This window comes from Rana temporaria, chromosome 2 (assembly GCF_905171775.1).
Source record: "Rana temporaria chromosome 2, aRanTem1.1, whole genome shotgun sequence".
Lineage (NCBI taxonomy): Eukaryota > Metazoa > Chordata > Amphibia > Anura > Ranidae > Rana > Rana temporaria.
Window position 1 is genome coordinate 437,496,800 of NC_053490.1, and position 15,353 is coordinate 437,512,152.

Genomic DNA, 15,353 nt, shown 5'->3' on the forward strand with positions numbered 1-15,353 from the left:
CCCCCCCAAGATGAGAGAAGGAAGGCCTGCAGGGGCCTTGAGTGGAGTTGGGCCCAAGGAACTGCCGGGATGCACGAAGTCATCCGTCCCAACAACCTCATGATTTCTCTGAAAGAGGAATCTACAGCCACTACTAGGGACCTGACCGCTGTCATAAGACCCTGTGCTTTGTCTTGGGATAAGACAAGCTTCCTTTCTAGGGAGTCTATAAGAAAACCTAGGTACATCTTCCTTTGTTCTGGAAGGAGAGAAGACTTCTCCTTGTTCACGATCCAACCAAGGGATTCCAGGGTGGTTATGACAGTGGCCAGGTCCAAAAGGAGCTGATCCCGACTCAGGTTGAAAAGCAAAAGGTCGTCCAAGTAAGGGACGAGGGAGATCCCCTTTAAATGTAGAAAAGCCATCACCTCTGCCAGGACCTTCGTAAACACCCTCGGACTGGAAGCCAGTCCGAAGGGGAGGGCCGAGAACTGCCAGTGCTGAACTCCTTGGGCAGAGGTGAGGGCGAATCTGAGGAATCTCTGGTGATCCGGACAAATAGGAACGTGAAGGTAAGCATCCCTCAAGTCTATTGTCACCATGAACACGCCTTCTAACAAGAGGCCCCTGAGACTGTAAACATTCTCCATACGAAATTTTTTGTATTGAAGATGAACGTTTAGGGGTCTGAGATTGATGATCAATCTGAATTTCCCGGATGGTTTGGGAACGACAAAAATATGGGAGTATACCCCCTGGCCCTCTTGATTTGGAGGGACTGGGACTATGACTCCCTGTTCGGCCAGGCTGGCAACGTTCTGGGAAAGTCCAGCGGCTTTGCGAGGATCGCTTGGTAGGTGTGTGAGGAGAAAAATGGGGGGAGGAAACTGGCGGAATTCTAGCCTGTAACCTTCCCTGATGATCTGAAGGACGTGAGGACTCCTGGTTATCTCCTCCCAAGCGGGAAGGAACCTGGAGAGCCTGCCCCCTACCCTCTCGTCACTTGGGATCCTTTTCACCAGGCTTGGGGCTGGAAAAAAGGATCCCACTCTTTGGCTTATCTTTTCCAAACCCCCAGCGCCTGCCGGGCGCCGATTTCTTCCCTGGGGGGGGGTTTTTCCTCTGGTTGGGACGAAAAAACTTCCCCCTATTTGCTCTAGGTCTGGAGGGAAATTTATTTCCTTTTTCAGAGGATCTCGCTAGGGCCTGATCTAATGCGGTGCCGAACAGGAGGGAACCCTCAAACGGAATCGCACACAAGCGGTTTTTTGACGCAAGGTCGCCCCTCCAAGTTTTCAGCCAGACAGCTCTCCTAGAAGCATTGATAAGTGCTCCAGTCTTGGCTGAAGCGCGAACCGTCTCAATAGCTGCGTCTGCCAAATAGGCTACCGCACTGCCGATCACCTGGAGGGACTCTTGAGTTTCTCTAGACTTGGAAGAACTTGCTAGATGATCTAACAGCCTGGAAGTCCAAGCGGCAGTGTTCCTTGCGACGCATGCTGAAGCTAACGCAGGACCCAAAGCGGCTGCATTGGCTTCCCAGGCTCTACGGAGGGAGGTATCAGCACGCCTATCCATGGCATCCCTTAAACTCCCTGCATCCTCAAAAGAGAGATCGGATTGTCTAGAGACCTGAGCTAAAGATGCGTCAAGACGGGGAACTTTAAAAAAGGTATCCTCCACCTCATCTTTAAAGGGGCAGCGGCGTTTCCAGGTCTTAAATTTAGGAAGTTTCTTTTCTGGCTCAGCCCATTCCCTCCGGATAATATCCTTGAGGGATTGATGCACTGGGATAGTCTTAGACTGAGGCTTAATTAAACCCAAATACATCCTGTCCTGGGCTGAAACCTGCTCCGCTGGATGTTGGATCTGCTCAGAGGCGTAAATGGCTGCGAGAAGACCCTCCATATCATCCGCGGAAAATATATATTTTCCAGACCTGGCATCCTCGTCCTCTTCCTCCGCCTGGCTTTCCACCAGGCCCTCGTCCTGAAGAGTGACCTCAGAATCCTCGGAGTCAGAGGAAGGAGCCTTCCTAGTTCGCTGGCGGGAACCCAGCCGCGCAGAAGTGGATCCCTCCTGGGACGAAGGACCAGGCACAGGGGGATCAGACTCCCTACTTTTCAAGGAGGATTTAAAATCCTTGAGAGTGGCGAGCATTTCCGACTGCACAGAGAGAAAATCCTTCATGATTTGCGAGGTCTCTTTCCCAGCTAGTTTAAGGATACACTTGGAGCAAAAGGGTTTGTTATAGTCTGTCGGGAGCTTATCATTACAATTCCCACATTTCTTAATTTTTTTAGGGGGTTTAGTAGATCTACTGGCTGCCCCCTGGGCAGAAGGGTCCTCTCCTAAAACATAATGTAAAATAGAAAGGCCCATTAGCAACATACTCTCACAGCTGAGGTTTTACAACAAGAGGGGGGGGGGGGGGGAAAGCCCCCCACTCCCGAACACAAGGAGGACTCACCCCGGGTGGACTCCTCAGCAGCCAGGTCTGTCAGACGGTCCTCCATGATGAGGGCGCCCGGCCCTTCTCTCTCCCCGGCTGCGTGTTGCTCTGCCTCTGCTGTGCTCTGCAGCGAAATGTGGCATCCGTCGGTGGAGGCCGCCATCTTGTAGGGGCGGAGTGACGTCACGCCGTCGTGCGCGTCATCAATACGCGCCCAGCAAGTGACGGCGCCGCCCAGTCCAGCCGACACCACGCTGCAGAGGGGAAGTCTCCCTGTAAGGTAGGAGGGAAGACGGGGGGGGGGGGAGAGAGGAACGGCCGCCTCAGAGCACTAGGGAAGCCCTGCTAGCTAGGAGGCTCTGGCGTCCAGGGAGGCACTCTTCTTAGTTAGCACTTTCAGCCTCCCTAGACCATAAAGAAGGGATACCCCCCCGGGAAAGTGCAAGCACCTTGACCGGACCCAAAAGCACCCAGTACCTGTGGTCTAGACTCCGGGGGGGGGACCACCAGCCCCAGGCCTTAGGTCAGGTGAAAAATAAAAAACTTTCGCTGTAGGGGAAACACAATCAGAAACTGAGGCACACGGGAAGGGTGGGGCCTTTTAACCTCTTTTTTTGATTGTGTTTCCTGTCAGGTGGCCAGTCTACTCTCAGCGTGCCGTCCTGGAAGACGAGGGAGAAAAAGGTGCTGCCATGATTTTTTTTTTTTATCGTGCCTACCAAAATGCATGTTACTGTAGCATGCATTTTAGTGGGCACAAACCTTCACACGTGTGCTAGATGTGTGGGGTGCCATTATGAATCTGCAGCATCTAGCAAATTTTGTGCAGTGCGTTATTGTGTGTTTTCCCTGCACAAAATTTAGTGTAAACAAGTCCCAAAATCTAGTTCATAAGGAAGAGTTACTGTGATTGTTAAGTTGGTGATGAAAATTACTGGCAGCCACTCTGTAATAGGATATACCGTGCAGTGTATTTTTTTTTTAAAATCAGCTAAATACCTTATTCCATATTGCCGCTCTCCTTCCCTGATCTGAGGAATACCTCAGGAAGGGCTGAGATTTCCCTGACACGTCTGCCATGAGGTCAGATGACTGCACAGTGGCAATGTGAAAAAAGGTATTTAGCTGCTGCATAATTATAAAAAAAAAAAAAAAAAAAAGACAGACAGTGCACAGTATAGTATGTTATTACAAAGGGGCTGCCAGTCTTTGACATCACAGACATATGGAAAAGTGGCCGGAGGGGAGGTGATGGCTCACAAGATTAGCAACTGACAGGGAAGGAGAGAGATTCTGAACACAGCGGGATAACAAATGTTTGTAAACTGACCACGGTATCATGGATCAGCATCCATGATTACTGTGGCCAGTTCACATAGACTGGAGGGACACAAAAACAGGCAGGATCAACCATGTATTTCACAGCACAGAAAAGGGGCAAATAACAGTGCACAAGTACTATGCCGTTTACCATGCTTTAAAAGAACAGGATTTTTATAATACAACCAATTTAAAGTGGTCTGTAGGTTGTAAATCCCCCCCTCCCATTCCTAGCACAAAGCTTTCCATCCTGCAATGTATAATGACAGCAGCAGAAAATAGAGCCAGGAGGAGGTGTGGGCTGTGTTCCCCCTCCTAGCTCCTCACACTTCTGTCTGTATACAGGAGCTGACACAGAACTCTCAGACCAAACTTTACAGGATTTGATTACCTCCACCCACCCACTATTTTAGGGGCCAGGACCTGAGCAGTCTGGAGGGAAGATGGGGAAGGTAATAAAATCAATCCATATACAGTCCAATATGAGAGCATTCGGTTTTAACTCCTGTCTACAGAGGAGAAGTAGACAGCACGCAGATCCTCCCAGCACTACTTCCATCTGCAATCCAGAAACGGTGTGGACTGCCCAACCTTTTCTTAGCAACCAACGACATCATCATCAGTTAGTAAGACACAGGCGGCCAGCTAGCCCACACAGCATTCTGGATTGCTGAGAGAAGTAATGACGAGGAGTGGGCTGTACTCTCTCTCATCTCTGTACACAGGAGTTAACTGAGAAACGTTCAGATTGTACTCTCTCTCTCCCTCCTCTGACTCAGATACAGCAGTGGGAGTCATTGGCTCCTGCTGCTGTAAATCACAGCCCGTTAAGGGGGCGAGCTCTGCGTACCTTATAGACACACATTGCAGAGCTTGGGAGCAAACAAGCAGGGGCCCCCATAGCAAGCGGCTCGCTGTGGGAGCACCAGCAGTGGACCGGAGGAGGAGGATCGGGGCTGCTCTTTTTACAATCACTTTAAAGAACATTAGCTATTGTTTTGTATCAGCACAGGCCATCCACATGATGCAAACTCCTAACTTGCTCCCATAAGTCTAGGGCAGGTCTTTTCATATCAGTAGCTAGTTTATTTAATACAGGCAAAGAAGGAAAACAAGTTTTATTTGATATTTCGAACTATATTCTGTACTATAACGAGACCACATTGATGTCTTGTAACTGCAAAACATTGTGCACACATCATGGCAGAAGATCTTTGATTGCTACAGATTAAAAGCTTGAAAATGTTGAAGTAGAAAATAAACTATGTCAGTCTGTCATACTTTCAGCACTAGCCTCCATTGCGGTGGACTCCTGGAGTGCCAAACCAGTGATTTGTACTTCTAGAGGCTGAGCCTCTCACACTGCTAAGGCCAAGTGAGCTTGCAGAGGGAGGAGAAACGCAGTGAATATAATCAAGCCTCACGCACTTCAAATAACTAACCACTATTGAAGCATCCCGCTAGCAGAATTATGTTTTTTCTAAGCAAATGCTAACTCCTGCTTGGTTTCAGAGGGCTGTGCACATGTCAATAAATGCATAAAAAAGGTGCTGTCTCAGCTCTTTAAAAACAGTGGAAGCTGAGAATCATATCTTAGAGAAGAAAATGGTAATAAGACTAGAAAATGTCAGCTTCACATGTCTCATTTTGCCAGTACCTTTTAAGAGAAAATTGATTGCTTTCCAGATGAAACTGGTTTAAGGAAGAAAAAAAAAAGAAAAAAAACACATATGCAAAAAAAAAAAAACTAAACTTTATTGAGCTCCAGAAATAAGGAACATTTTTCTCCTATACAACAGTGCTGATTAATTCCATTACAGAAAAAGGGGGGTAGGGGAGAGTAAAATACACAAAGCAACTGAAAACATTGAGAAATGCTGGGAATGTACAAACAGCAAACTTCTGCAATTACACACTGTCAGAAAAAAAAAAAAAAAAGGAGAGTAAGAAAGCACAATATTAATTTAAATGAAAAATAAAGCAAAGCTTTGTAGTTGGCCAGATTTCCCCAGGGGCCAGAGAGTCAATGCTTATCAGAGCTTCTCAGAAGAGACAATTTTGATTAATATCAGGACCATCTGACTCAGTCTATTAAACCCCGAAGGAAAGTCTTCAGATAGAAAAGATAGGTCTTTGATTAATAATTCCTCCATATTGTCATTCCAAGCATTTGCAAACTGTATGGCACATCTCCTCACTGCAAACAGAGGCGCGCACTGACGGCAATAAGCTCCTGGTCTTCACACGGGGAGAGGAAGCCCCCCGATTAGCCACCGGCTTATGGAACTATTCACAATGTTAGAACATGGATGTGGGTGGGTATCTGACTTCTCAGCAGCAACCAATTACTTCTGAGAATGCTAATTAAGTCCTGTTTTAATGTAATTAAGCTTTCGGATGAATTAGCAGAAGAGAAGGAAAGCTTAGTTGGGCACATTTCAGTTCTAATCAGATAAACATATGTACAGTAGATGTAGGGGAAGGTACCAAGGTCATCTAAGTGCTTGGCTACCTCATATCTGCAGTAGTATTAGCCTGGAAAACAAGCAAAACCTGCAATGGTCTTCTAAAAACAGCCACAGCCATCAGGAAATAAACCACACCAATTTGCAAAGAGCTTAACCCATTAAGGAATAATGTCTCTTCTTGATATGACAGGTTTCCAAAGGTGGTACGTCAGACTCCCTGAGCAGCCAGTTTCCGAATGTTCAGTATAAGGCGCCTTGAGTATTCTTTGTGATCAACTGGTTTTACATCCATAGCTGTGGCTTTGATACGAGATTCATCCTGTAAAATAAATATTAAAAAAATATTTAAGAAGTCTCAATATAATAACATTTTTAAACAGGAGTGCAGGCTTTTACTCATCTCTTAAAGGACCTATGCATACAAGACATTCAAAAAAAGCGATGCTGCCAGGAAAAAGCAGCATTAAAAATGCTTTGTTAGCTGCATTTTTGAATAGCGTTTATGGAAGTAAAAACACTCCCTATAATGTAAAAATGCAAAATAACACTTGTTACAGTGTCTAGCCATTTTTTTCAGCTCAACAGCCTCCTCTTCTGGATGCACAGTCTGTCTTTTTTTACTGCCCCCAAATGCTCATGTCTCCAAATGCCTCTGAAAGTTTGTGTGTGCATGGACACATAGGCTAACATGGAGGGGCGTTCAACGGCAGCAGCAATAAATATGTCCTGTGTGCCTGAGCGCAAAAGTTTTGTTGGCATTCTCAAATGATTAACTTACAGAATGGCCATTATATTGCCCATATCCCCCCCCCCCCCCCAACAATACAGGAAACATAAATTACTAGTTGCTTGGCTAACCAAATCAGTGGCCCAGAGCTCTGGATGAGCACACATTTCAGCTTAATGGCAGTACATAAAGCACAGTGGCTAAGTGGTGGGCAGCAGAGTAGCTAGCACTTACTCCAAGCAGCACTAGGGTCATGGATTTGAATCCTAACCACAGCACTACCTGTCTGGAGCTTGCATGTTCTCCCTGTGTGGGTTTCTTCCCATATGCAAAAGACATGCTGTCTGGTAAGGTAATTTGCTCCTGTCTAAATAGGCCCCAGTATGTGCATGTAAGAATGCGAGTTGGGGACCTTAGATTGTAAGCTCCTTAAAGGGGTCCTATGCATGAAGTTGAAAAAACATCTGAACTTACCGCCCCCTCAGCCCCCCGTTTTACTTACCCGAGCCCTGGATTCTCAGCTCTTCATTGGATAGATTGATCGCGCAGCTATTGGCTCCCGCTGCAGTCAATCAAATCCAATGACGCTGGGGCAGAGTCCTGCATTTGGCAGCTATGAACGCAGAATGCTGGACTCGGTAGTGCGCCCACAAGGTAACCCCCTTGGAAGAGTGCTTCCCAGAGGGGGTTATCTGATGTGGGGAGGAGTAGAGAGACCACAGAAAACAGCGTTCGGGGCCAAACTGTGCAAAACAAGCTGTACAGTGGAGGCAAGTATGACATGTTTTTTTATTTTTATTTTTTAAATAACAATCAAACCTATAGTATCACTTTAACGGCAGAGACTGATGTGAATGCACAATATATGTGAAAAATGCTGTGTAAATTGACACCGCTATATAAGCAACTATACTCTAGTTGGTAAACCTCTGGCATATGCAAACTTCAACTTTAAAGTGAAAAAAAAAAAAAGTTTTGAACTTGGTAAGGATTTGAACTTGCTGTTTATGTGAATTGTGAGATCTCCCCTTATTCTGTGTTTAAGTGAAACATTTCCAGCTGGGACAAATTGCACTGCTAATGTTATACTCCTGCTGCAAATATTCAATAATCAGCTTCACAAAGAGATTAGAAAATGAATTTGAACCTGCAAAAATTATACATCACATAAAACAAGAGCCCAGATTGTTCACATTTAATGTGTAGTTGAGAAGCACTTTGTTTTCCAGAGACTTAACAAGAGAGCAGTGGGAACCACATAACTAGTAGGCATGTTATAAAATAAAGGCTTTTGTGTCAGCACATGGGAGTTGTAGCAGCACAGTTTGGTAGGTATAATTGATGTATAGCTCTGCCCCCTTTATTATATTACAATGTTTTGTAAAACGCAGTCCTCATTTTGTAATGTAATCCCATCAAGAGCACAAATTACCTCACACAAAGCTCAAATAATGGTGTGCAGGTAAATTGAGAGTAACGGGCAAGATACTGGATGTCTTATAAGGGCACAGAGCACTCGGTCTCAGAGAATTAGGGAGTTCTGAGCTTCCACATATATAACAGAACAGCTGGTGAAACAAATGGGTGTAAAATTAAGAGTTGTGTCTTAAAAGTCCTTCTGTGGTTTGGGGCTAAAACAACAAACATACTGCAAAGCCTAATCCCAGGGGCTTATGACCTGAAAAGGCCTGCGACGATTGACTCTACAGTTTGTCTTCAGGAGAGGGAACCCTACACACCTTCTAAAAAAATGCCTTTGCTTGGTTGTCCTGCAGATCTATTGACTTCTTTGATGCACAGATCTAGGACTCAAAACAAGTATAAACCCAATCATTAAAATCCTATTTAAACTTTAACATGTTTTTATCTGCAGCCACTGAGGACCTTGTCGAGGCACTTCCTGTTTCAGGATGACATTTTCCTATATGTTCTCTTGCATTGTCACCCTGTCATGCGTGCTCCAAATGAACACAAGTGACCATAGTAATATCCCAGGCCTTTTCTGAGTTCGGCATCTTTGGCCACCTCGATTGGCCTGCCTGGGGTGATGAAACCCCAGCACATGCATATTGTCAACGTCTTGACGTCGACACCAAGTTGCGCATGGGCACTGTATATTCTGAAGCTTGCATGTAGAAGGAACAAGCCTTTATATTGCAGAAAAGCCTTTCTGCTAGCTTTTTTTTTTTTTTAATAAAGTTTCACTGTAAAAAGCCAGTCATTACTTTCCTCGGTTAGCGACTAGCTAAGTTTGAACGGCTTGCCGTCCTGCTGACATTATACTGCGGCAGGTTAGCACGTTCCCAAGAGGCGTCGCTGCTGTACGTCGGCCCTTTAAGCGGGGATAGCAGGCGCTCGTTGCACTGTGGGAGACCCAAAGCCCTTGGCCGGCAGTTGCACAGAGTGCAAATTTTCCCCATTGCTCACCCCTGTAAGCAGACATTTGAATTTGTATTATAAAATTTTACACATCCCGTCACATTCCTGGTCCTGGAGGTTGTTCCCCGGGATCCCAGGGGTGGGGACTGGGATATACGGATATTACAAAGGGAGACCCTCTGGATAAAGCGATTGAACACCATCTGCCCACTGGCGATTAATAAGGTCCAGTCATACAAGCCTTTATGAAATATGTTCGGTGGTTCCCTTCAATTCTTTTTTTAATGTGACCTGAATCAATTTAAATTAACTTTTATTTTTTGTATATCTAGTAACACAAGTAATCTTTAGAACTGGTCCATTATAATGCACTCTTATACAACAGCTTTGTTGTATATTATAGTTATACAAAATGTTATTCAGTGTCTAGATTGTGCTGTCTCTTTGGGATACCTTGTTGTGATTGGTGCATGCTGGGCATAGTTTCGATTGGATCACAGACCATGTATCATGGGTTGTGCGGGTCACAGCATCTGGAGGTTATGCCAGAGGGTGCTTCCCTCTAGTTTTGCATCCACCTGCAATGCTCTCTCTCTCTCTCTCTACCCCCCCCCCCCTCTGTGGGCTGGCATACAGGCTGTCATTTGCGCATGTAGGGTGTGAAAACATATGCAGTTCCATCTGGCTGGGTCAGATTGCAGTGGACATGACAGACACCGTCATCCATGAATCTATGCCATCTGACTGGCAACGATATTCCAGCAACACATATGGGGTTTGAACTTTTATATGCAGCCTTTTGATTATTAGTTCAAGCTTTGGCAGCCGTGCTATGCAATATAATCAAGAATAGCATTAGTATTATATGTCTCCTCAGATTGCTGCCTGTGAGAGAACTGCATCTTAATTCCATTCAAGATATTCTCTATAGGGAATCAGCAAAGTATTAATCAGTTAAGTCCACACAATTACATTTAGCTAGTTAGACCTACATCTCTTTAGTCATCATCTCTGTGCATGATACACCAACACATGCCTAGTGTTCGAGGTCAGTATTATAGGTTTACCCTTTAAATTAACAATGATATTTAAGGACACAGTCTTTTATGGGACTATACTTCACTCATTACACTTCTCTACCTCCTCAGACAGCGTCCTGTTAACGTGAATTTGTTACAAGCCTCTGCCTCATATGTTTGCTGGATTGCTTACACGGAGGTATTTATTCCTCAGATGGTCAAGCATACATGTACTTCCTGTTTACGCAAGTTATACCCCCTTTTTTTGCGCATTCACCCTAAACTGAGTGTGGCGATGGTCTGTTTACTGCACGTGGGTGCGTTTGTGTTAACTTTAATTGAGGCATTAGGCTACTTTTTACCTGTTGGATACTAGGTGTATCCCCCATATCGTTCCTTGCCCTTAGTGCATGCCTACTTCAGGTTTGGGATCTTGAACACAGTTTCAATTTATGTGCAATTTACAACCAATATACATACATGCTACCTGATGTATTTTTATATGCATATTTACTGATGTTTTTTCTTCAGGAGAAACAGGCCACGCTTGCATCTTCAAACACGCCAATTGCTCCCACTCCATCAAGTGATACCTTCACTGGTGAACTCATCCACTGGCCCTGGCCTAGTGAATAGTTGGCTGTAGTAATTGTTTATACAAGTCTATTTTTATGTTATGGAATTTTGTATGTTTATTATGAATAAAACTTTTTTTTTTTTTTTATATATATATATTGGTGCATAGAAAATCCATGATTTCTCCTAAACATACTCCCAGATTGAAAAGCGACAGGTTCCTAAACTATAAATATTATCCACTCTTGGGTTCTTTCAAGCATTTTATTTAAAATTGATGTTGTTGCTGTACCAGTGTACTACATTGGCAGAATTTGTGTGCTCTTTTTTGGAGTACATTGAAGAACACAGGAAATCACTAAAACTTGGGGCTACTTGTAATGTTTGTAAGCATATATTAACCAAACAAAATTGGCGTCCTTTTTTCCCCACAAATAGAGCTTTCTTTTGGTGGTATTTGATCACCTCTGCAGTTTATTTTTTGCGCTATAAACAAAAATAGAGCGACAATTTTGAAAAAAATGCAATATTTTTTACTTTTTGCTGTAATAAATATCCCCCAAAAACATATAAAAACATTTTTTTCCCTCAGTTTAGGCCGATACGTATTCTACCTATTTTTGGTAAAAAAAAAATAAGCGTTTATCGATTGGTTTGCGCAAAATTTATAGCGTTTACAAAATAGGGAATAGTTTTATTGCATTTTTATCAATTATTTTTTTTTTTACTACTATTGGCGGCGATCAGCGATTTTTTTCGTGACTGCAACATTATGGCGGACACTTCTGACAATTTTGACAAATTTTTGGGACCATTGTCATTTTCACAGCAAAAAAGGCATTTAAATTGCATTCTTTATTGTGAAAATGACAGTTGCAGTTTGGGAGTTAACCACAGGGGGCGCTGTAGGAGTTAGGGTTCACCTAGTGTGTGTTTACAACAGTAGGGGGGTGTGGCTGTAGGACTGACGTCATCGATCGAGTCTCCCTTATAAAAAGGATCACTCGATCGATACGCCGCCACAGTGAAGCACGGGAAAGCCGTGTTTACACACGGCTCTCCTCGTTCTTCAGCCTCGGGGAGCGATCGTTTATAGCCGCTCCGTCGCGAATAGCTGCGCCGTCGTCCCGGATCGCTCCCCGAGGGAATCCGCCCGCCGCACGCAGCGGGGCAGTCCCGATCGGACCCCCCACCCGCTAGAAGGCGGGGACGTATATATACTCCCATCTGCCTGTCCGTGCCATTTTGCGGACGTATATAGTCGTGCGGCGGGCGTTAAGTGGTTAAACACAGAACATACATTTGTGTCTATAAGGTTCTATTATAAAGGTGGTCTCAGTTCTGAAAGATAAAAGTACCAGCAGGAACTGTATAACTAATAAGAAAAAAGGGCACCTTTATAAGGCAGGGAGCCAGACTGCAAGGATATCAATTGCATGCCATCAATGCTCTACACTTAATTAAAAACAAAGAAGGCAAAAACAAAATCAATGATCAAATGAAGTCCAGTATTGCCACTGGCAATCAGATGTATAATCTGGGCTGCAAATTAACACTACCATTAGCTAGAAGGGAATTTCCAGTTTACTTTAAAATCTGTCATGTAATTTCCTCCGAGGGATCTTTTCCCATCATATCTACATCAAAAGCAAAAAATGATGCCCTCATTACACGATTTATACTGCCAAGTGGACAAAGTAAACCTGTCATCAATATTACGAAAGAGAAACTGCAAATTAAATAAGTAGTTTCAAAAATTAGGAAGTCAAATGTAAAATACACACCGTATATACGCGAGTATAAGCCGAGGCACCTAATTTTACTACAAAAAAACTGGGAAAGCTTATTGACTCGAGTATAATGGCGCGTACACATGACCGTTTTTCGGGTTCTAAAAAATTAATTTAAGGGTCTAGAAAAAACGTTTTTTTCAACCCGATCATTAAAACGGCCTTGCCTACACACGATCGTGAAAAAAAAAATGCTCTAGCAAAGCGCGGTGACATACAACACGTACGACGGCACTATAAAGGGGAAGTTCCATGCGGATGGCGCCACACTTTGGGCTGCTTTAGCCGATTGTGTTAGTAAAAGACGATTCGCGCTTTTCAGTCTGTTACAGCGTGATGAATGTGCTTACTTCATTACGAACGATAGTTTCACCAGAACAAACGCTCCCATCTCATAACTTGCTTTTTCACGTCATTAAAGCCCACACACGGCCATTTTTTACAACCTTAAAAAAGACAACGTTAAAAACGTTGTGAAAAAATAGAGCATGTTCGAAATTTTTAATACCCATTTTTTAGATCGTGAAAAATGCTCTGCAGCCCACACACGATCATTTTTAATGACGTTTAAAAAAACGTAATTTTTTAGAATCGGATAAAACGGTTGTGTGTACGCGACATAAGCCTAGGGTGTCCATGTGCATGCCTCACTGTGTCCATGACTAGACTGATGTTTAACATGGGAGTCTATGGAAGGGGTACACGGCTTTGAAAAAAAAAAAAAGTGCTGAAAAACTCGGCTTATACACGAGTATATACGGTAGTTTAACTTTTCCTGTAAATGTTGCACCATTGCTCCCAATAATGGGCAGCCTTGCAGACAAAAAAAAAGGAAAGCTTGGAAGAGCGAGGGTGGGCCCAAGCTGGGGGGAGGATTTGTGTATAGCTAAAGATTCCAGTTTCTCAGGATCTACAAAATTTCACAATGTGATTTTTACGGACAATAACCTCTGCTTATGCATCGTTCTCATCACATGCCAGAACTGTCCTGGTTTGTATCAGATTTACTTTAAAACCTAGGTGTCAATAGTACTTATATGGCACCAGTACATATGAAAAGGTGCATCACAATACTAGATTTCACCAGCTGGTAAAACAAAACTGCCCATAGTAACCAGATTGTAGATTAATCATTTAACAAAAAATAAAAATACAACTGATCCAAAATTCAATTGGATTTCAATCAGGACTTTTTCAATACAAACTATCACTTAGTAAAACCAATTTCTGAAAAAGACAATCTCTTCAGCGAAACATACTATCAAGTAATCACACTTGTGTACAGCCTGGGATAAAGCTGCAGAAAGTGGAAATTCGATGTGTTATTACAAAGAGGCCGAGGTTAAACTTTACCACCATATGCAGTTCAACAGACAGCAGCAGATGGGGGATTTACATTTCATGCGACTATTCCTTTAAGCTTACTGATATACAAAAAAACACAATGTTCAGTCTTTCACATCTATCATCATAAGACCAGAGTATAAAGCTTGTTGCAAAAAAGCAATCATTTCATTTTATTCATCACTAGATGCTCTAATCCAGGGGTTTCCAAACTATGTGACCAAGGCTCTAGCTAGGCGAACTAGGCATCCGCCTAGGGGTGCAGCTGACCCTTGACTCACCTATTCATCCTCGTCACCCCCCCAGCAGGGCCGCTGATAGGGGGGACCCGGACAGCAAGGAATTTGATGCGGCAGATGGTATTGCAGAGCTGTGTTCGGCTTTCGCTCTGAGTGGGAGGGCATAACTGCTAATTTGCTCTGCGTTCCACCATCTCCTTAGCCAATCAGATTACCCAGCCCACCACACTGGATCAGAAGATGCTAGTGGCCAGAGCAGGGTGGGATAGAGAGGATCCGACATTCCTAAGCACGAACAAGGTATGATCACATCTTATCAAACATGTCACAGGCTCACTGGTAATGCCAAACACTGACTGCAGAAGTCTAATCATCAGGGAGTTCTCCCATCCTTTGTGTAGAATAAGCAGTGCTCACACTGATCAGGGGGATGACCTCCCCTCCCTCTTCTCTCACTGCTTCCTATCTCTATTTACACCACACAGATGAATGCTGATTACACTTCTGGAAAATGTAACTTCAGCTATTTCTATAAAGCCATTTGTGCCAGAGTCCCATGTCAGTCATCTGTTTGACCTTTTCCTTGTTATCTTTGAAGGAATTAACTGGTCAATTAAGAGCTTTACAGACTTGTTAACTATTTACTGTTCTGTGCTCAAGTATTGACGGTTAAAGTTTTTTTTTTTTTTTTGCCACTTTGTTATATCTTGTAAACTCCTGTTTACACGTGTGCAGTGATCAAATGTTTTCCCACACTTGTACAATGTCTGCAGTCTCTAACCATCTCCTGTATCATGTCCGCAGTCTCTAACCATCTCTTGCATCAGTCTGCAGTCTCTAACCGTCTCCTGTGTTATGGCCGCAGTCGACTGACCACAAGGCCTACATGTTTACTCCCACCGATGCCAGGGCATTTTCTACTCCCACTCACCACCCCTAAAGTTTGAATGGCAGTAAACTGGCCCTTTGTTTGAAAGTTTGGAGACACCTGCTCTAGTCAATCATTGACTGGTCAGATCTCTGGTGTTGCTCAACGTCAACATTTCAAAAGGTGCACAGT

General features: G+C 43.9%; 1 protein-coding gene across 1 annotated transcript in view; it reads right to left on the reverse strand.

Annotated features, from left to right (window-relative positions):
- Positions 1-5,487: 5,487 nt before the first annotated feature.
- The window catches only part of RPA1 (replication protein A1), a 94,421-nt gene continuing 84,555 nt past the window's right edge, over positions 5,488-15,353 (reverse strand). The window contains exon 17 of the mRNA XM_040338372.1: positions 5,488-6,538. Coding sequence (XP_040194306.1) covers positions 6,428-6,538 — 111 coding nt within the window. The 3' untranslated portion in view covers positions 5,488-6,427. The remainder of the gene's footprint in view (positions 6,539-15,353) is intronic.